Source organism: Myzus persicae, unplaced genomic scaffold (genome assembly GCF_001856785.1).
Source record: "Myzus persicae strain clone G006 unplaced genomic scaffold, MPER_G0061.0, whole genome shotgun sequence".
Lineage (NCBI taxonomy): Eukaryota > Metazoa > Arthropoda > Insecta > Hemiptera > Aphididae > Myzus > Myzus persicae.
In genome coordinates, this window is record NW_019101823.1 from 216,594 (window position 1) to 239,696 (window position 23,103).

Genomic DNA, 23,103 nt, shown 5'->3' on the forward strand with positions numbered 1-23,103 from the left:
ATAATAATAATAATAATAATAATAATAATAATAATGAAACACGCTCTTTTACGTATAATGATACTATACGCTATTTACGTATTGATGTAGGTAACAATAATATACGTATAAGTATAGGTACAACAGAATAGACATAATTATTATTAACGGTAGTCAAATATCAAGAAAATCGTATTCACTTCGATGCTTTCACGTTACATAATAATATTTTATAATATATGGATAATCGTGTTTTTCAAAATGGTAAACTAGCAATGAACATGTTCTCAATTAACGGCGGGGCGGGCACCAGGTCTTCCAGTTTCAGGTAGAATATCCGCTGGAGACCCTGCACGCTGAGTGAACGCAACTCGGTCAGTTTTGCGAGTAGTCTCGAGAAGTAATAAGACTTGCGCTGCGAATCGGACATGCTGTACGTGATGTGTTCCCGCAAAGAGTTGATGATTTTCATCTGGATCTGTTCAGCTTTTTTCGCTTCTCTGAGACCGTGTCGTTCTGAGGACAAAAACCACACACAAATTTAAAACTCTTGAACACGCGTAATTATCGGGTAAAGTCGAATCAAGTACAATAATATTAAAAGGACCAGCGTGTGTTGTCTCTGTATTACAAATATTAATGTTCGACATACCAAAAATGTCATGTCTGGAGAGGGATAGAACCACTTGGGCTGTAGTAATGGTTAAGACTCCGAATTGATACACAGTATAGTAAGTTGAGAACTTTTGAAATAACGTTTTTATTTTTTGATAAACATTTTTATTAAAAAAAAAGAGTTTGAATTGCTTCAAAATCAATTATTTTTGTGTTTTTCAAGCTCAAATAACTTTCTTTGTAGTTCTGATGTCTAAAAAATAAAAGCGATATTTCACAGCCAACGTTCTCTTTTTTATGTGGTGAAAATTTAACATTGACTCTATGAAAACTGAAAAGACCATTGGCAAACTTGAAGTTGCTTACTCTTTAGTTCATTACTTCATAACTGTTTAAGACGTTTAGGTTAATTTTTTATTTACTCCGTAAAACTAAAATGTCCGACATTATGAAGTATCGAAACAATAGAAAATTAATTAACTTAACAGATTTTGTTTTTGATGTTACTTAAACAAATAAATGTGTACATGCAATTTTAATGTGTTTTCTATACATTTACAATTTTCAAAATAATTTGACTCTTTTTGAGCTATTTATAGCATAAAACAATTTTGAATTTCTTAGGTTTTTTTAAAAAAATTGACGAAGATAAAAATTTTCAAAAACTTGAAAGTTGAATTGAAAATTCTTCATGGATTATTGTAAGTGGACATTAAAAAAAATGTGATCTTAAATTCACATGCCATTTAGCCAAGTATAGCTTATTTCTATAATTTTTTTAAATATCAATATTTTTTTGGAGTAAATTATTTTGTAAGTGTGGAGTAGCTTTTTTCTCAAAATGTTATTTTTGGAAATTTACTGATATAAGTATATTTCTTAAATTAATTAGTATCCTCATCATGTTCACAATTTTCGTAGTACGTTTAATTAATATAAATTTTATATTTTGTCAGATTTTCTGTTACATCCTGAATATTATATTTTTTTAACATAAAGTAATTTGAACACTGCAGTTTACAAAATTTGATATGGTCAATTTTAATGACATTTTATATTTTTTATATATTTATATTCTGAGACGTACTAATTCAGAGTAGTGTACAGTAGTGGTCTCATGTCAGTTACTTTTATTGTTTTTTCAGTAATAATATTATGAAATCATAAACCTAGAAAAAAATTTTCGTGTTAGAAACTTCGTTGAAAAGGACTACGAACTTGTAGATTTTAAACCGATTTTTTCTATTAAATTATTCAATGAAACACTATAGTGTGTTATAACTTACAACACGGAGGCTGCGAAAAGTTAAAAATCTTGTTGATTAATTGATGAACTAATTAATGAATCTATGTTAATTATAATAAGTAGGTATATAACATACATTTTAAATTTATAAAATGTTATCACATTTATATTTTAACATTAATACCTCACACATTAGCCGAATAAGCACCCAAAAGGTGTCAACACATCACCGTATAATATTACATATGATTTATATATTGTGTAAAAACAACCTACTGTACCATTCAAAAATAAAAATGTATACCTGTGATCAGAGTTAAGGCACACAGGCAAGAGAAGGATGATATATCAATGTCCAGCGAGTGTAATGATTGACTGAAGTCCAATATAGCTTGTAGCCAATCGCCGAAACTCCGGTGGCATTGCTGTTTGTCCAGAACTACCCCGTTACAAAATATTAGTTTCGTATCGGCGTATTTTGTCCTAAATAAATCAAACGAGATATTAGCTTAATAAGAATAACATATAAATAATAATTCCAGTTTTCGACTTTTTATATATACACCTACTAAAATCATTTAGAAAACACAATATAATGTACAAATAATTTGTAGGTATAGTAAAATCTGAATCGTGTCAAAAATTAGGACACATTACGACAGTGCACGTTTATAATGATAAACCAAGCTATTTTAAAAACAGAGAGAGAGAGAGAGATAAGGTGACATAGGTGCCTTATATATAGGACCTTATGTCTACGAAAATTGAGTACACTAGACAATTAAAGTACCCATATTACTCAGTATCCTATACACATTTTTAAATTCTGTTTGTAGTATGCGGCAACTAGACTATTGGATCATCAATCTCCAGAATTCTAAAATATGCATAGTGTACTGAGTAATGTAGGTAACTGAGTTGTAGATAGTGTACCCAGTTTTCACGGACGTTCGGGATAATATTTTTTAAGAACATTAAAAATTAAATTGTTCATTTTAAATGTTACATTTAAAATAGATCAAAAAGGAATAATTAATCAACAAGTACCTGTACGCTAGACGGAGAACGAATAGTTCTAGAGACGCCGATTGAAATAATAAATCTTGGTCCGATTTGCACAAAGTTTTGAATCCCGGTATCTTTTCGGCGAAATGTCTGATCACTTCCACGGACGTCGTGAGCAATCCGAAAAACTGTTGAATTTTTTCCGCTTCGGTGATCAATGGTTCAAACGGCTTTGGCTCGTGATACTATAGAAAACACCATCAATTTAGTCATACTATTATTTTAGCTAATATTACTCTAAGTTATAGCATAACTTTCCCATACCCGTAAATAATATTCATGTGTTATATATTATCACAGTAAGCTAGACATCTTTTAAAGTTTTAATCTAGGCAACCCAAAAGTCTGAGAGAACCTAACTTTAACATGCTGGGGCCACAGCCAGCAGGGTTGGGTCCACAATTGAGCTCAAAGAATATCCAGTGTTCTCCGATATAACATAATCACCCTGTACGTATAATAAAATGTACCGACAGCTGTATATTATAACACTCGAACGACCACAATAATTGTTGTCACCCATACCATGTGTGAAAGTAGAAAATATGTTCTCCACCCCCGCGTGTTTTTTTATTTGACAAACAGTCGATATATTATTATTATTATTATATTACCGGTTGCGTGGGAATTTAAAACCGGCACGAGTGTATTGTAATGTATTGTTTATTATTATTATTATTACTACTATTATGTATTAACTAACAAGAGTGGAAATAAATAATAATAATAATAATAATATGCATGAATAAAGCAAGATATATAAATATATACAATGCATTAAAAACTGAGCATTCAGACAGTAGAGTTTAAAATATAGATAGATTATATAAATTAAAGTTCTAAAAATCAATGAGGAAAAATAAAAAATCTTTTTTTTTTTGCCAACATTGTCACCGCAGACATATTTTCATAAAAATAAATCGCAAAAATTGGCTGTGACGCCTTGTCTACCCCAAAATAATAATATGTTCATCAAACATTCCGAATACATATCGTTCAAAAGTATGAGGTAGGTATCTACTCACAATATTTAAAAGCTCGTTCTTCGAATATTCAAAAGAAACACTTATAAACAATAAATATATTTAACAAAGGTAAATAACATAAATAGATATTCTATAATAAAATGCTACCTTGAACAGTTCTAAAAGATAACCCCATAGGACATAATCATAAATTAATAATTTTGATTTCCTATATACACCTAAAATGTGGTATTATTTATCTAACTGGAAAACGAGAACGATCGTAAAAAATATGCACTGGAAAATTTCGAACGATAGAAAAATCGAAATAAAATTTTGCGATAATGTTTCTTAACAATTCTTAACACGCAATGTTGTGATACAACACACACTCTGATTTTATTATGAATTTTCGGTAGCAGATGTAATCATGCCTTCGATATTAAATTAAAGCTGTAGCTGTTCATGAATTGGTACCAATACCTGCCTAAAAAGCCCCCTCCCATGTCATCCTACTATAGAATTGCAAATTGAATAGCCTAAAAAGTGTACTTATATATAGTCTATTTATAGACTAAATAATTTGAGTACGTATATCATAATAAATCAATTGAATAATGAAGCGCGCAGGGGACGTCAACTAGAGACTCATTTGAACAGAATACTCGATAGGATGTCAGGGCACTGTTTGTTTTCTCTTTCACTCCCAAGCGGCCCAAGCCCATAGAAAAAACGCATTTAAGTGGATAATTTTTTTTTACGTTTTTCAGTAACCTTAGAGTAAAATAATCCATTAAAAAAACAACAGGTAATAATATATTTGAGGGTATGGCACACCGATTTGTCTAAATATTGTCTCAAGACAATTTAAACATCGTTTAAATTTACAAAAATTGTATTTTATGTTGAAAGTAGTATACACAGTCGAATAGTAATTAAGTATAAAATAGATGTGTCACACCCTCAAAAATATTATCTTCCATAATTTTTGTAATGGGTGATTTTACTCTATAAGTATTATAGTTACTCAAGAATACTCAAAATCAATAAAAAATGATCTTATAGGTGAAAGCGTTTTGACTTGGTTGCGCTGACATTCTCTCAAGAATCAAAAATAGGTTTCAAACATTTTCGTTTTCGTTTTTTTCACCTGTGAGTAGTCCAACGACGAGAAGTCCGGATTGGTGTCGACGTGGGCCCGAACGAGCGCGGTGATGAGCGACACTGGCGGACTGGGCGGCGAACCGTGTGGTGACTTAGGCTTGGACGGCAATCGGCCACGACGGCCCTTCAGCGAGTCGGTCCTCACCACCTCCTTCACCATGCCCACCTGTAGGCACTTTTGAAATCGGCAGAACTGGCACCGATTTCGTCGACGCTTGTCCACCGGACAGTTCTTGTCAGCCAGGCAGACGTACTTGGAGCCCTTCTGCACGGTCCGCTTGAAAAATCCTACACGACAGAGAAATGCAATGGTATAAATCGTTGTGAAATAATATTATTAGTTATCATCGTTTTAAGAGAATACGTTACATCCTCATGACTTGTGGTTATATGCTTAGAATATATTTGATGTTTAACGTTATTACAGTTAACTTATTGGTTGTCAAATTTAAATTTAAGGGTATTAATTATTATCCAGACCCACCACATATCAGTGACGCCTTGACGGTATCAGGTCCATAGCATAGTTTCTGCCTGAGCCTATCAATGGCCCGACCTTATTAATTATAATTTATAAAGTATTAACTAATTTGGTCATGTTTTCTAAACTAAAATTAAATAAACCTTCAACAATTTTTTTCATTTTAATGTTTACACTACGGATAGAATCCAATGTAACTAGATATAAACTACGTAATAATAAGGTTAAACTATTATGTGCAATTACCGAAGTAACATAATTGTCATAAATTATGACTCATAATTAATAAAGAAAACCGTCGAATACAAATGTGAAAATGAAGAATCAGTATTTGATGCGCGTTTTTCATAATATGTTCGTTTTATAACAAAAGTTAAAAATATTATGATTTGAAACAAATCTTCAAAAATGAATTGATGATTAAAATACCTTAAGAGTTATTATATGTAGTAGTTATGATCGTTAGATTAAAATGTATGGACATACATACATACATTAGATCTATGTACCTATTATAAATTTAAGTTTTTAATTTAAAGCGTTGCCATATTATTTAAAATACATAGATTTATTTTTTTTCAAAAGATCTGGAAGTCAACTCGTTTATACATAGGGTATTTTATTATCCACCACGTGGGTGCTACGAAAAACATAATACTTGGGAAAATCGACTAATTTCAGATTCGTAAATCGTAATGCAAATTAGGATTGGTATTGATTAGTCGAATTTTTAACTATAGCGTTTCGTGGGTTTCAGGGTGACTGGAGAATTGCATAGTGTATTATATCATAGTTTTTAAGCATATATATTATAATAAAATCGTGATCAGTAAAGGCAATCATTAAGAGTTGAAAAGTTGGTGATACTTGAAGGTTTTAAAATAATTTTAAATACACCTATAATATATAAGTAGTTACTGAATGTTTGAAAAATTTAATAAGCGTAGCAAAACTAAATGACCTAATGAAAGTATGGACACTACTGACACTATAGACGTTATTTAATTGGTTATCCAAACGAGAGTATTAAAATATGTTAAAATATATGATGTAATTTTAAAATGTAGACTGCCACATAATTAGGTGCGTATTACACTGCTCACGTACAATGATATATAATAAAGTACGAAATTCGAGAATAGATGCCTAAAATTTGTTATCTGATTTCGAATGAAATAATTTTTGTATGGACAACAAAAATGCTCTATTTGACGTCACAAGGCGTTATATTTAAGCGCGTTTTCACATATCGCATATTCGCATATTTACTACAGCAGAACCAGAATTCGTTGACCAAGAATCGTAAGAGGGGATGAATTATAGTTAGTGGAAAAATTCAAATCCATTACTAGACCTACTTAATAATATAATAAAATATAGTAACAAAAATTCATATTAATATAGTACTTATCGAATATACTATTGAGCCTCACATAATAATTTTATTAGATTTTTTATCACTGTCAATAGGAATTTCTTAATAAAATTAAAAAAAACTATTTAAATATTAATTTGTAATAATATTTAAAAATCGTAATAATATTCTGTAACTTTTTTCTTGACTAAAAACATTACAATATTATATAGTTCACAATTTCAAAAAGGAAATTAAATCAATAGATGCGTATAGGTACTATACAAACAATAATAGTTGATGGGCATATTTTGAAACAATAGTTTTTAGTTTAAGACATAAACGAGATAGAATAGATTTTAATCGGGCTTCCGTATAGAATTATCAGGTCATCAGTAGTATTTGGACATTTCTTCTTTTTTTTTTTTTTTTACCAAAAACCAATTTTGTGTGAAACTCGATTTGTTCAAAAATAGTCTAGTACATGGTTGAACTTATTATTTAATTTTCTAAGAAACTAACATAATCCACCACTCCAAAGTAGATCATAACACACGTGTTTATATCTGCGGAAAACGTGAAACTTTTGGAGTGCCTTCACTGCTTGAAAATTAAGGCGCTATTTCCTGGTTGAAAAATTCATAATTGCCAAACCAACTGAAAACGATATCAGAAAAAAAAAATTGAAAGAATTGACCCGTTTCGACGTTGTTGCATAACTATGTATTTTCTACATCAATATAATATAATGATTGAAAATGATAGTGATAATAATAATAATAATAATAATAATAATAATAATAATATTAGCGCATATCTAGTGTGAGAATGTCTCCAAACACTGGCACAGAAAGAAAATTTATGGCAACAAATTGTTATCTTTAGCCAATATTTTTAATTATCAGATAAAAATGTATACCTAGTTACTTACGCCTATTATCGAATATTATACAATTTTCTAGACTCGTTGCTACTGGAGGTGAACTTAGAAATATTTTTTTGGGAGATATGAACTAATCACCATCATAAAGCGGCCCATACACTAAATTTACAATTTCGTACCTCACATTAAAACAACGGCAGGTAATACACTTACAAACATGAACTGACTAATAGAATTTACTTACTAAAAGAAATGGTAAATACTCTATTCGCATTAGGGCTCTTACCTTTGCATCCTTCGCACGTGCGCACCCCGTAGTGCTGGCACGCGGCCGTGTCACCACACACGGCGCACAGTTGGGACGGCGAAGATGGAGCAGTGGCCACGGCGGTGGCGTTCCTCTGAGGCATAATACAAGCAGCGTCTGGTGTAGGCGGCGAACATTCGACGGGCACAGTTACCGACATTGGGTTGATGCAGTGCCGCAATTTCGGAGACAGGCTGCTGTAAAGGGTAATAACAATAAAAGTCATTAGTAAATGATATTGTAATGACGATTACTTAACGCACGTGGCATGCTGCACGGTGTCGAAAGACAGCTGATAGCAGAGAACGAGAGAGAGAGAGAGAGAGAGAGAGAGATATAAGGGGAGAAAGAGATATAAGGGGAGAAAGAAGTAAAGGAAAATGGACCTTGTCTGGAATTTTGATGAAAGTTCTGTTTTTTAGGCATGAGCTCAGTGGTGCCATCAATTCTTGGACAGAGGTTATGGCTTTCTCAAATGGGAGTTTTTTTTAGCTTTTAGCGCCTTCAACGGTTTTAGCTACACGTTTTTTTAAACATGATATAATAACTAGGACTTTTATCAATTAACGCAAATCAGTATTTGTCTACTTATTTAATTTATACTGAGACTATTATAATTGCTGCAGAAGTATAATTAATGCATAGTATTATAATTTGTTTTTATTTGTATAAAAATAACTGTGTAGTTGTATCTAAGAGTTTTATTAAAATTTGAGAAATTGACATGTTCTTGTATAATACATCCAAGATTGAAGATCACTGATGAATCACTGTATTTCAGTTTTATTATAATAATATTTGTCTATCTCCCTTATAATATAATTTTTTTTTTTAAAGTTATAGTATTATAATTATAAGATGATAATTTAAATTTAAAAAAATATACCTATGTATACAATAATAATAATAATAATAATAATAATAATAATAATAAATAGTAATGATTATTTTTGGCGGAAGTTCAAATCTCAATAACTTAGCATATAAAGACCAACAAACAGCACTTTTCCCACATTGTCTATCTCACTAGTGGGACTTAAATTTATACCTGAATTAAATTTTGTTCTGAATGCCTTAGAACTTAACTTTTTATTCGGAAAATTTATTTTATACATCAAAGAATTCAAAAACTAAACATTCCTTATTAGTATAATTATTTGTTATGATATTTTTTGCATGTTTTATTTCAATGGATATTATTCGATAAAATATTTCATCGTAAACTATCCCACTAAAAAGATTAGGGTCACCATAGGGTGACAAAACAATCACAGTTATGAATACCGAAAATTTTTCAACCAAAATCTTCGTTTATATAGCCACGGGACAACCGGAAAACTCAGAGGAAAGTCTAACTGACCCAAATCGTATCAGAAATATCACCCATACCGTATTATTTAATTTGTTCTATACATAGAACAATATAAATTCACAATTTATTGTGGTGGTTAGTTATGCAAATCTATATGTTCGATAATGTGTTTTTGATGCATATTATAATCGTTTTTGTAAAAAATGTACATTATGTATATATATTTTATCAATTTATGGTATTAACTTAAGAAATGGATAATTAAAAGATTGTACCACATAAAAATTATATCAGCTGCCATTTGATGAGGCATAATAAAATAACATTTGATAACAATTTTTTTTTTTTATTGACTTTAAATTATTATAATATGGTACATTCGTTAACATATCGTATCTCGTTAATATATTAGAGTAACAGTAGAAGTAACTTATTATGAACACAGATAATTGATACAATTGCGTTATTGAAACAAAATGTCTAGGCACTGGCCGGCCCCTACTTCAAGTAGAAGCCAATCACCTATTAGAAACAATATCTTTTAATTGATACATTTCACCTTGGTCTAAAAGTATTCCTAATAAGCAGTTTCTACTGTATAATGTGCAAACTTAATAACTCCTTTGTTTGTAGATAATATGTCTGTTGATAAAATTGGTTTGATGCTCTTAACCTTTTAAATAATTGAGTTGCGTGTTATTCTTGTAATTATTAATTGTATATGTCATTATATTATTAGCGATTCCACATAAAATAAATATAGTTTTGAATATATATACAATTTTTTTATAATATTAACTATTATAGTATTATTGATCATACTGTGTCTACCAGTCCTGTCAAATTTTCTATTATGACGAAAAAATGTATTTATAATTGGTTAAAAACGAGGAAATGTGTATATTATTGAATTGCAGTATTGCTTAATATGTACATATTAAATATTACAGAATTATTCAAAATTAATCTTTTAATGCTTGGCACCTGGCTTCTTAGGCCTTTATCTTACGCCACTTAGTCTTAAAGACATTTATGAAAATAATCTAAAAAAAACGAAAATTGAAAATGTCTATGAGTAGATATAAAATATTTTGAAAATTTTACAATATGTTGAAGAGCATTTGGTGAAATGTTTTTGACTAAGCGAAAATATCGACATATAAAGCGGGCTACGCCCCCCCTATCCGCCCTCAATCCCCTCCAGATACAAATATGTACCTTACACTATCATATTCAACCACAGATTAGTTAAAAAATTAACACTATAAATTTACATTTAATTTAAATTAAAAATGTTATTCTTTTATTTAATATTTCATATTATATTGCTCTACACCTAAAAACTAAAAATATATTAACATCTTAAATCGGATAAAATCTTTATTATAATATGATTATGTAGCAAACCATAGGTGATAATAAAAACCATCCTAAAATATAATAATTTAAAAAAACAAACTGATTTTGCAATTCAAATCCGGACTTAATTATCATCATTAGTTTCGTTGTTGTTATATAAGCGTACCTAGTGAATAACGTCCATTGCCGATATTTGTTTACTGTATACTGTGTTTGAATCGGAAAGAGACTCGGTGGGACGGAGTACCATTTCTTTTTTACAAAATATTTACAGGGGTACCCCTTCTAATTATATGCTAATTAATGAGAAATTTAAATCTTCATTTTTTAAAAATTCAATTCACAGCAACACTAATATGTATATACATACCTAAATTTGAATAAGCACCGATAATTGGTAGGTATTCCGACGATGTGACACTGACGATGTGGGTCTCAAGTTATCCACTACGATTAATAAACGGTCATTGGAAAGCTAACTATTATTATTGTGTCGTAATAAAGTATTGTACGTATTATACCTCTCCCCACGCAATAATTGTACTGTTATGTGCGGTTATTGGTTGGTGAGTTGTAAGGCAGCGCCGCTGCAAAGTGATTTGTTTAAGTGTATTTCAAAGATATTTTGAGTTGGAAATATTGTGTCGCCTTTTCCAGGTTAATTTTTTTTTAATTTTTTTAATTAAGTTTTTACCAAATCCTTATTAAGTATGTCTGATGAGTATGGTCATCACTTGTCTTATTAGCAGCAAATGATACAAAAATGACAAGTAAAACAAGTATAATATCATGCAAAATAAACTTTATGAATTGTACATAAATAGGTTTAAGAATTTCAAATTCTGCGCTTAAATGGTTAGCTTTTCTGTTATCTACTTGTTTGATGAAGTGTAGCATTATAAATTCTTAGAACCATTTATCGTCATAAAATAGTATTTTAGAAAAAAATTTAAATAGTTAAATACAAAAATATTGGTTGTTGGAAGAGAATGGCAAAACGATAAATTATACTTAGTGTTTGGGAATAAAAATACGAAGAAAAAGTATTTCTCAAGTATTTAAAATACCTGCATTAATTTATTGTCAAACATTATTTTAAACGTATTTAAAATACCAAAAAATTATTTAATGACACTACCTATAACCAATCTTGTTAAGTTTTCGAATGCACGTAACACTAGTATTTAAATTATGTACACGGCGGATTTTAATCACAGTCGAATAACTAAATTCTATTCACTTTGTTCGGGCGTGCCCCCTCCCCCATGATAAATATAGACTCCGATAGACTCCGATACAGATACTATATTCCGAATTCCGCGAAATGCAAAGGTGTATTCAAGTTTCGACACAAGCACTCACCACGGTAACTTTACACGGAATGATAATGAATATAAAATATATATTATATATTATTATGTTATACACACTTCGTCACTTCATTAATATGACTTACAGTCGACGTAGGCCGGTGTGATGTTTTATCATAGAATATCGTATCTACGCGAAATTCGACGAACGACGACAACGATTGTATATATTTGCGATGTAGGAGGGTTGTTTCCGCGATAATAGCCCGGAAAGCGATTTCACATGCACGGCGCGTACCTGCAGTATTATAAAAATATATAACGTGGGCGATGCGAACAATATCGAATTTGATTGTTGTCGAATAAAAAAATTAAAATAATAGAGAATAATATAAAATGATATTATTTATCGTAATACATATACGACCCTGTTAGGAACCGGATGGGAAAAAGAGACTAGATTGTATTTTATGTTTTTTTAGGGATGTGTCTTACATCATGCAGATATAACGAGCATGGTTTGTACAAATGTGTACTAATATTTACTTATTTTTTAATTTAATTAATTTAATTTTTAGTTTAATTTTTTTTTTAAACTCGAAATAATATTATTAAATTATTTTATTACAAATATTTATCGAGTAAATATAGTAGAAGCCGCTTACTGGGAACATTTTTTAACCAATGTGAAATGTGTTAATTAACGATTTGCGATTGGTTTCTATTTGTATAGGGGGCCGTCCCTAGATGTTTTGTTTCAATAACGTAATTGTGTCAATCGTCCGTGTTCCTAATAATCGATTTCCACTGTATGAATTAAAAACAGATTTTTAACTAAGTGTCACCCTTTAAAACGCGGTGTAAAGGCTGAATATAATTCCCTCCCTCCCTCGTGGCCACCCACAAGTCAACAGACACGCCTATGTCAACCTTTACAACTGATATTTAACTTACGAATGCAACATTGTATAGAAATCTGATTGCCAACACCACCGATACCACTGTTAAACGCAACAGATTATTACAACTCTTTTCACTCATGTAATGTACCCATAGGTTTAATTAATCTGTCTTATTATTATCGCTCAGAAGTTTCTGTGCGAGTGATAACCATCGTTTCTCTCTCCATTGTGTAGACCAAAAAGCTAACTCTAAAGATGGCTGGATTGTAGTGACTGTGCACGTTCGATATGTTTACAATATCAATGACCCATACGACGTAATAATATATACGAATAATAATAATGATGATTAGGGCTCGTAAGTTGTAGGAGTTGCATATTATTCTATACGCGCTCTAAATTGGTCTGGATTTAAAGTTTGAATAAGAGCTATGAAATGGCGAATTAAAACATTGAAAATGTATGTTTCGCATATTTTTTCAGTTTTAGGGGAAAAATGTATATGTTACGGGCAAAGTGGAAAATTCGGGCAATGTATACAATGCCCGGGCATTGTGCACAGTGACCGGGCATTGTATACAATGTCCGAGGTATATTGGGCAATGTAAATTGTGAAGTATTTATACAAATAATCTGCATAATATATTTTGTTAGATGATAATGATAAACTAATATGAATTTATAATCGACATCTGATTGTGCTTGCATGCCGATCAAGTCAATTTGACAGCGAGAATTCATTTCAGAAGATATGATTGGTTTTACAACCAACCCTTTTTTAGCTGTACTTCCCTTCTTTTTACACGATTTGCAATTATTTAAGTATAACATTATTACATCTCTAGTTATATTTTTGTACTTTTTATTAATCTCGTGTTCCATTCTATTTCTACCTCCATGTCCAATTGACAAATGAACTTCATGTATAATATCATATAACTGAACATTATGCACATAATATTTTATTGCATTACCTTTAAATACATTTAAAATTTAATTAATTAAAAAAAAATTCTAATACTCTTATATAAATAATCATATAAACGAGTATAATAATTATTAGTATATAATATCATTGATTAGGTAAAATAATATTATGCAGATTATTTGTATAAGTACTTCACAATTTACATTGCCCAATATACCTCGGACATTGTATACAATGCCCGGACACTGTGTAAAATACCCGGGCATTGTATACATTGCCCGAATTTTCCACTTTGCCCGTAACATATACATATGTCTTAATTTTTGTATGCATATTGTGAATAAATTTATTATTTTTTAAAAATTTGATTTTTTGCTTTTTGAATGTGTATATTTAAATAATAATTTCGAATATGAAACTCAATATTATCGTCGACTATATTATATCGTACTAATATTCCGACTTGTAATTTTTTAGAATATATTTTTTAACTATTTTTGACAAACAGTTTCATGCCATATTTTAAATATTACAAATGTATTTTTCTACAATCAAAATAATTAATCCTTATATAGTTAAGATTTTTTTTGAAATTATTTAAAATTTTTATGAATATTTATTAATTGTTCTCCTACAATTTCCGAGCCCTAATAATAATATACAATTTGGACTCACCTGGCGGACGGATCGGTGGCGGCCCTTAGCGCCAACACTGCGGCGACGGACGAAGTCCTCGAGGTCCTGTTGGCGTCCACCAAAGCGGCGTTGTTGACGACGTGTTGCAGCTGCTCCGTGGCCGCGTCAATCATCAGAGATGTGGCCGTCGGCCGCGGCGTCGGTGGCGGCTGAGGCACTTGCAGAGACTGCTGTTGTTGTTGATGGTGGTGCTGGTGATTGACAGCGACGACGACGTGTTGTTGTTGCTGCTGCTGTTGCTGTTGCTGTTGTTGATGGTGATGTTGTTGTTGGTGATGGTGGTGATGCTGTTGATGGTGTTGCTTGGGTGACATGCCAACCACGTGATCCAACATCGGTTCGAACACGGACGCTGTGCCGCCTTGATCGGCGGTCGGTGAATCGGGCGGCTGCTGAGACGGCGGCGGCAACGAGCCCGGAAAGTGTTGAAAGTGATAGTCGAAATGTATGAGCGGCGGGGGCGGGGCCGGCGGACCGTGATGGTGGTGCTGGTGTGGCTGTCCGTTGTGTTGCTGCTGCTGCTGCTGCTGTTGCTGGTGTTGTTGGACATGGTGTTGGTGCAGGAGCTGGTGATGAGCCGGCTGTTGCTGCGGCTGCTGTTGCTGGTGATGGTGCTGGTGATGCTGTTGCTGCTGTTGTTGGTGGAGATGGAGATGGGGATGATGGTGTTGTTGATGGTAATTGGCTGACGCGGTCATGGTCACCGCGGCCGCCGCAGTGGTCGGCGGACCGTAATCCTCTTCCATTTTGAACCCTACTCCCGAGGCGGCGTACGTCTCCTGGAAACTCGGCAACTGGAGCCCCGACGCTCCATTCTGCTGGTGCTGTTGCAGGTGATTCGGTTGCTGTTGTTCGGCCGCGTCCGTCAGCACGGAATGGACGTCCGACAGTGAGTCGATCTCCTCGTTCAGCGGCAGTTCGGAATACGAACCGGACAGCAGTTCGGCAAAACTGCTCGGCGTGAATGTGGTCTGCAACGTGACGAAATAAGCACAAAACCGTGACGTTCGGTATAAAATGGAATATGATAGTGTAAGGTTTAAAATAAGTAGGTAAGTATATAAGTGGGTAGTACACGATTCCGATTGGTTGACAATCGTCTACACATTTAATGGGTGATTCATATCAAAAGTAAGACATTCGACAACATTTCATTTTTGTTTGTTCAACAAATGTTAACGTATTTCAACGTATACGGGCAGTACTCCGATATATAAAACCGGAATTTTCGACTTTTAGTTTAATAGTGCCAAGTTGTATTTAAGTAAATCGGAACGGAGTGGTGCTGGAGACCTTGCAAAATGTGCTGGTTGTCCACTACTGCGGCCCGTCTATAAACATTAATTATTATTAACATGAATAACTACTGAACTATAACTGTCTTCGGAAAAATGTGATTTTTTTTGACTTCGAAATAATTCAATAAATATTCTCTATAGGAATGTGAAATCAAAAATATGATAAAAATGCTGTTCAAAATGGCAGATAACTTAAGTCTTAAGAAATAAAAGTAATATAAATATATAGTTTCTTTCCGACAAATATAATATAGGTAATATAATCGCACGCCCAAGAAATTGTCACGTACCTACTCCCCGTGTATTTCCGAAAAATTATTAAAAAAAGCAGTTGGAGAATTAGAGGCCGCCGCGCGGGAAAGAGGTTCGATGGGTTAAGAGACGACGGACTTACAGGACTCGGCGGTCGTCCAGTGGACGAAGGAACCATCATAGCACGAGGAACGATGCCGCCGTGGTTATACATAACGAGAAAGACGTGATTTAAGGAAATTATGAGAATTCGAGAGAAAACCATAAGTCTATACAGGTTTATTATAATATTATGGTGGGTATGCCCGTGTCAGATATTATTATAATTTATGACAGTGCTGAGCACTATTATACGAATTAAACGAAAAATCATTTGCATAGGTAGGTAACCTATACCTAATATTAGGTACAAATTATAATAGATATCACACGCTCGTTATATTATCATATTGTGTAATAACTCAACAATTGCTGATTTTAAATATTATTGCGATACCAGTATTCTCGCGGTCTCTTTATACGATGCGTATAGCGTATATACATAATTACTCTTGGATTTATTACATTTCGCTACCTATATTGTACATTTATATCATACATTATAATAATGGAAAACTTTAAAATTATATTATTTACTTAGTCAAAACGACTTAGATATGTTGATATGTTTTCGAGTTACTACACCAATACATTTGTACTTATAAGTAGGTATCGGCCGTCAAGGAATTCATCTTGGCACACAGCAACAGTTAGGTTTTTTTTAAAAAATCGGTGGTCCTAAATCTATGTATTTACATTATATTGAAAGAAATACAGTTATCGAGCTTTTTTAAAAAAAAAATCTTATAATGATTGCCGAGTGCCAAACGAGTGGCTGGGCGGAAGACACCTGCGTTTACGTATATATTTATTGGTGAAGCAATACTCTCGGAAATGTATCGATATATCTAACATTTCGAGTAAGTAAATAATCTAATTTTAAAGTTTTCCCTACCTTTACCGTCTACCGGTTTACCTCAACCACTTGTCTTGACACTCCGACTACCGCATACAATATTACCTAGGATGGGTACTACTGACACATACGAACACGTACGGTAATAGCATAGGTTAGCAGCACATCATAATATTATTATATCAATACCGTGGTCGTAACTCCACTCGCGAGGAGCTGCTCAGCTGCGGGACGCGCACCAGATCACGTACTTTTTTTTTATCCGGACCGCGGAACGGCTTTCGTCGAGAGATCACAACACTACAAATAATATTATAAACGACGTTCGAACGCTATCGACACACACACGCACACACACACATACTGAAATCGCATCGGAGGCGGGCGTGTCGCTTATGATATGATAATAATAATACGATTGTGGTGGTCACATTTTACCAGCTACCTACCTATATTTTATTGCGTTGTCGCCGCCGTCACAAATCGCCATCACTCGCGTCATTAAAACGTCGTTATGACCACAGATAATGCGCGATAGTACGTTAAAATAATATGTATATATTATATTGTGCACACACGTCGATCAAACGAAACCGCCGTCGGTTTTTTTTTTCCCGATCAATTATTATCTGAATATTATAGTAATGTCTGTGCGGACGACGATCTGCGGACAACTGAATACTATAATATTATAATGACCGTTGCCGATTGCCGAGATCAGACAATCGCGGACACGACCGATATTATAAGAGTATAATATGATACTGCACTGCACGTATAAATGTCATTGTATTATTGGTGGCCATAGATTGTCATAGATTGTTTTAATATTATTACTATAACGTAGTAGATGTCGATGATGATGATAATGATGATATTATGTGGAATCGAACCGAAATTGATCTAAGCCTATCTCAGCTTCATCTTAGGTATACTAGGCAGCTGCTAGTATGTCACATCGAGTTTAAGCATACTGGTATTCACATTGTGTGGGTATATTATTAAATAATTATTATTGTTTGTCTAGCCATACTCAACAATTTTGTATTTGGACCACATAAAATATTTAAAAATATTACACGGGTCGCAAACCGAAAAAAAATATTTGTACACACGAGCCACTGCCAGTTAATCGATAAAATGCATCAATAATGTAATAAAATATAAATCGTAGATAAAATCATCCTTATGAAAAATTGCGTTTGGCTATATTATATTTATAATATAATATAGTTTTGAAAAATATAGTTTAGTTTTGAATTTACATTTTTGTATCAATTTATTGAGTTCTTTTTAAGCCACATACAAACAATTTGGTGGGCCACCGGTTGAGTATGGCTGGTCTAGGGATATAAGTACCAAAAAACGTTAAAATATTATGCGTTTATTCCTAGCTTTATGAGTCCCTTAAAAAAAATGTAAAATACACACGTAGAAGTAACTAATGAGCAAAACACATTTTTAAAACATTTACATTATTATAATAATTAGGTGGTCTCTTAAAGTTTCTTATAAGGAAATCAAAGAAAAATGCTGCTAAATATCTGCATAATATATACAGTATTATAGTTTACAAACTATTTATATAGCTGTTATTAATGTATTTTATTGTAATTATTTAATTGTAATTGTTTAGGCTGAATATACAAATAAATACTATTACTACTTCTCAAGTCCATTAAAGTAAAACAATGTTACCATTCAAATATGAGTCGATAAAACAAATCTTGAAAACCAATTGCCACATAATATTCGAAAAAAAAATTAAATCATGCATTGAAAATTGCTTTTAAAAAGTTTGAAAAAGTATTTTGCGCATCGGGCAAAACTCAAAACCAAGTACCCATATTCTAACAGTTTGTCTATTTTAATATTTTAATATGTACCGTATAGAGTAAACACATTTTTAAAAAAAACGGCACAAATAATTTTGGATTTATTCTAAAAAAAAACGATCTCAAACATTTTTATATTTCTAAAGATCTTCTCGAGATAATGTTTCTTGTAAGATAAGGGGAGTTTTTGGACGGAGTGTTTTCATAATTTTAATTATTACACTGTACATACTGCCAATACGACATGTCCCGTGCTTATTACTGACAATGTTGTTCATTGGAATTCGACAATCGTTCTACAAAAAACTGGTGTTTATAACTATTTACTTTGGGTTCAATAATTCAATATAAAATGTATTGCAAAAATATTATTTGACGTACATCGTTTCATTGAAGCAAGTATAATGATGGTATGGAGAAAACAGGACAAAAAAACTCCTTGTTTGAAGTTTGTCGTGACAAGGGAACATGTGGATAAAAAAACAGAAGAGTAATGCTATAAACAAAACGCATGGTCACCCTACCGTGTACTAATAAAATAGGATGCATGGGATTGATTAAATATTTGCTCGAATTTTCGGGTCATTAGTTATTATGACTCTGTACTGTGGTTGTAGTAACTCTCTTTCATTTCTTGGAAATTATGTTTATTCGGTATAATATTGACTCAAATCAATTGAGACGTTCGAATGTTTTTTTTTTCATCTATGTAGGGATCGTGGATTTCTTTTGTACCCAGGAACTCAATGCATCCGAGCGTACGGAATGTAAATAGAAGTATTGGCGGTTTTGAAAACTCAACAACTACCAGTAAGATTCAAAACAACTACTTTTTAAATTAAATACACAGCTGGTACTTTGAATAAGGTAGCTGGTGGGCATAGGTATTGTTACTATTGTAATAAAGCCGATATAATATTGGCTTAGGTACTTATCTCGATCGTCGGATTGTGCATGAGCATGACAAGTGTTAGCCTGCTGGCTGCATGACATTAGGTATGTGATTCTACATTATTTTACGTTTTGGAAAAGAAAAAATAAATAAAATAGTTCTAACTCTGCTCATCGAAATACTCGTGATAAGCAATTACTAGTACATATTTTATGAGTAGATCGAAATTAAAATTGATTTTCTTGTTCCACAACCAAAAAAAAAAAAATGGTCACCGTTCATCGTAAAATCGAAATCGTTGTCCTTGTCGACATTTGGATAGATACGATTTGCATAGTACACCTACCTACATGTTGTAAATTACGCATGTTCTAATATTATCATTGTTGCCTTTAAGTCTGATAAAGTTAAAATTAAATATCTTTTATAATTTTTCTGTTGTAAGTTTATAACTTTCAAATTCAAACCATTATTTTTTTTTTAATGAAATTGATGTTATATTATTTAATTAAGTTTCAGTTAGGTTTAGAAATGTATCTTTTCTCAGTAATTAATTATTCTAATATTTAATGTTGTTATAAATATTTTACAAACACGAATATTGTATACCTAATAGAATATATTCTTGCAAACACCAGCTGCTCATTTTACGATGACGGTCTCTATAGGTATAAACTTTTTTTTCAGTTTCAGGGAAGTATGAAATAAAAAATTATCACTTTATTTAAATTGTTTTTTTTTACGAGGATAACTTCTCGAGGGGCTTCGTGAATTTAATAGAAATATTTTTATGTTATTAAATGTTTCCGAATCGTAGTACGGAACGTACACATGACCTTTACATTTTCATAATAATTGTACCTATACAGAAACGTTGACCTTAAGGAAGCACCACTACAATCCTAAACAAAGTACAATTTAAATAGATGGTGTAAATATATATATATATATAAAGAGAGAATGTTTGGTTGAAAAAAGGGGCAAATAGGCTAATAAACAAAAACATAACAATATTGACCACCAATTAATTAATTTTTTTAATGGATAAAACGTGAAATTACAACTTAAGAGTTACTTTAAAAATGAAAATACGATATCGGCTTATTTGAAATTAATGTTTTCCCAACCAGTCTTAATATTATGCTGCAATCCTATGTAAAATGTGAAATGTTGCAAGTATTATTCATAAATCGAGCATTTATTTCTTATTTAATAAAAATATAAGTGTTGGTAGTTGGATACCAACCAAAATCACGAGGAGTTTTAGTATTATAAAGTGTAAACTGAACCTATTTAACAATAATCAAAATACTTGCAGCAATAAATCAACTGAGAAAAAGAAGATAGGCAGATAATTTATGAACGTCGTAAATTGTTAAAAAAAAGTCTGATCTAATAAATACTGAATTTATATCTATGTTTTTTTGCTGAACTTGCATGTAGAATATGTATATATTTATACTTCTATTCAATTTTCAAGACTACATAAGAAATACAAATTGCAAAATTTAAGATAATAAAACTGAACTTTTCTTTTTGTCATTATAATTCATATTGTTATTTTTTTTACCGATTTTGCTACTATGTAAAGTAGGTATATTTATTTAATTGCAATCAAAAAAAAAAATAAAATTATAGGTAATCGCAGCAAACAATCGTTCCACAACTATCCTAAATGTAATCAAATATCCGGTTATAAGCAAGTCAATGCTCCCAGATAATTATTTTTTGAATTACAGAAAATAGCAGAAATCGATTTTGATAAAAAAAAAAACCCACTATAGGTTGCCGGAATAAAGTAACATTTTGTTTGCAATATTAGTCTGCAGTTTTTCGTTGTGCCGAGGGCAAACTACAATGACAGTTTCAGTTGATCAAATGTGGCTTCTTGAAAGTGCCTATATAAGTTACGACAATGAATAATTCTATAGGCCGGGGTCACCGCGGACAAACATTATCTGGCCTCAGACTAGAAATTCATTATTAAAATTATATTTTTGTCGGTGGTGAATTATATGCAGTTTTCTTTAATTTTTTAGTTTTACATTTTCTTTACATAAATCAATGCAATTTGTATGCCCCCCGGAGATTTCCTCAATTCCTAAAGGGTGGCCCCCCAAAAAAAATCAATTTACGATCCCTGTTTCTAGTCTATGACGCAGAATTTCCGTTTTAGAGACATGGTCTGCTTGATTGAAAAACTTTTGCATCAAGACTTTTAGAAATATTAAAAATTGAATAAATCACATAACTAAATGCGTTTGGTACCAAACAAACTGAATTAAATAATGCCAACAGAAAACTGAACGATATGCGATTATTGCTTAAAATGTGATTGCCAATTATTAAATACAGCAAAATTAAACACATTAAATCCCAACTGTATTGAGACATAATTTGAACCTTTTAGTGCTATCGTACAAGTATGATAACACTTAATGACACTTTAAATGTCAAGCTTTTGTTTGAAACTATTTTTGAACGATACCATATAAATTAAATATAATTTTATATTACATGCCTAACAGTTGCATCAGCTGACAAATGCATAATATATTCTATGTACCTACCTACATTTAATATCATTATAAATAGATTTAGTTAAATGTCAAATTTTCAAATTTTTAATTTTTAAATAACTTATTGGAAATGTCAATCTTAACTTATCTTGTCGGTTTAAATAATAATTATCAGTTATTAGATTATTATTATTATCATCCGGCTTGGGGCAGCTGTTGATTTATCAAATATTTGCCGAATGTTGACTCACTGCGAGTCCCGTAATGAGAGTTATTTGACAACCGATTAATCTATAGAGTTTTGTATCAAAACTAATTAATTACAAAAAAAAATCTACTTATCGTCTCTCGGAAACTGTAACCGAACGTACATACATTTATTTTTCATTTAGATTTCCGTAGAAGACCAAATGTAAATAATAATTGAAAGTTTTAATGAAATAGAAGGCAGCTGCAGGTACACTGTAAGATTTTATATTATTTTAAAATAATATTGCCTACGTCTTCTTACATTTTTGATTTTCACGATACCGAAATTTCGAATAATGTTGGCTTTCTCTCAAAATTCCGCTACCCAGTCAAGATTATTCGACAAGTTTCATAGCTAAAATTATAATAATTCAATATTGTAGAACAATCTATGAGGTGGTGGAAATTCAAAAAGTACTATTGCCAAAATTGACAAAAACTAGTTAGATATCGTTCTTATGAAAAAAATCGACGACAAATCGGTTGGTGTTGTCAGAATAGACCAAAAACTACTATCTCCTGGTCAAATCAACTGTT

General features: G+C 31.8%; 1 protein-coding gene across 3 annotated transcripts in view; it reads right to left on the reverse strand.

Moving 5' to 3' along the window:
• Nucleotides 1-6: 6 nt before the first annotated feature.
• The window catches only part of LOC111030534 (probable nuclear hormone receptor HR38), an 86,083-nt gene continuing 62,986 nt past the window's right edge, over nucleotides 7-23,103 (reverse strand). For all 3 annotated transcript variants that reach the window (XM_022310071.1, XM_022310069.1, XM_022310068.1), the window contains exons 3-8: nucleotides 14,546-15,537; nucleotides 8,039-8,256; nucleotides 5,021-5,322; nucleotides 2,888-3,090; nucleotides 2,145-2,323; nucleotides 7-495 (exon numbers count right to left, since the gene is read on the reverse strand). In XM_022310071.1, coding sequence (XP_022165763.1) covers nucleotides 236-495; nucleotides 2,145-2,323; nucleotides 2,888-3,090; nucleotides 5,021-5,322; nucleotides 8,039-8,256; nucleotides 14,546-15,537 — 2,154 coding nt within the window. In that variant the 3' untranslated portion in view covers nucleotides 7-235. The remainder of the gene's footprint in view (nucleotides 496-2,144; nucleotides 2,324-2,887; nucleotides 3,091-5,020; nucleotides 5,323-8,038; nucleotides 8,257-14,545; nucleotides 15,538-23,103) is intronic.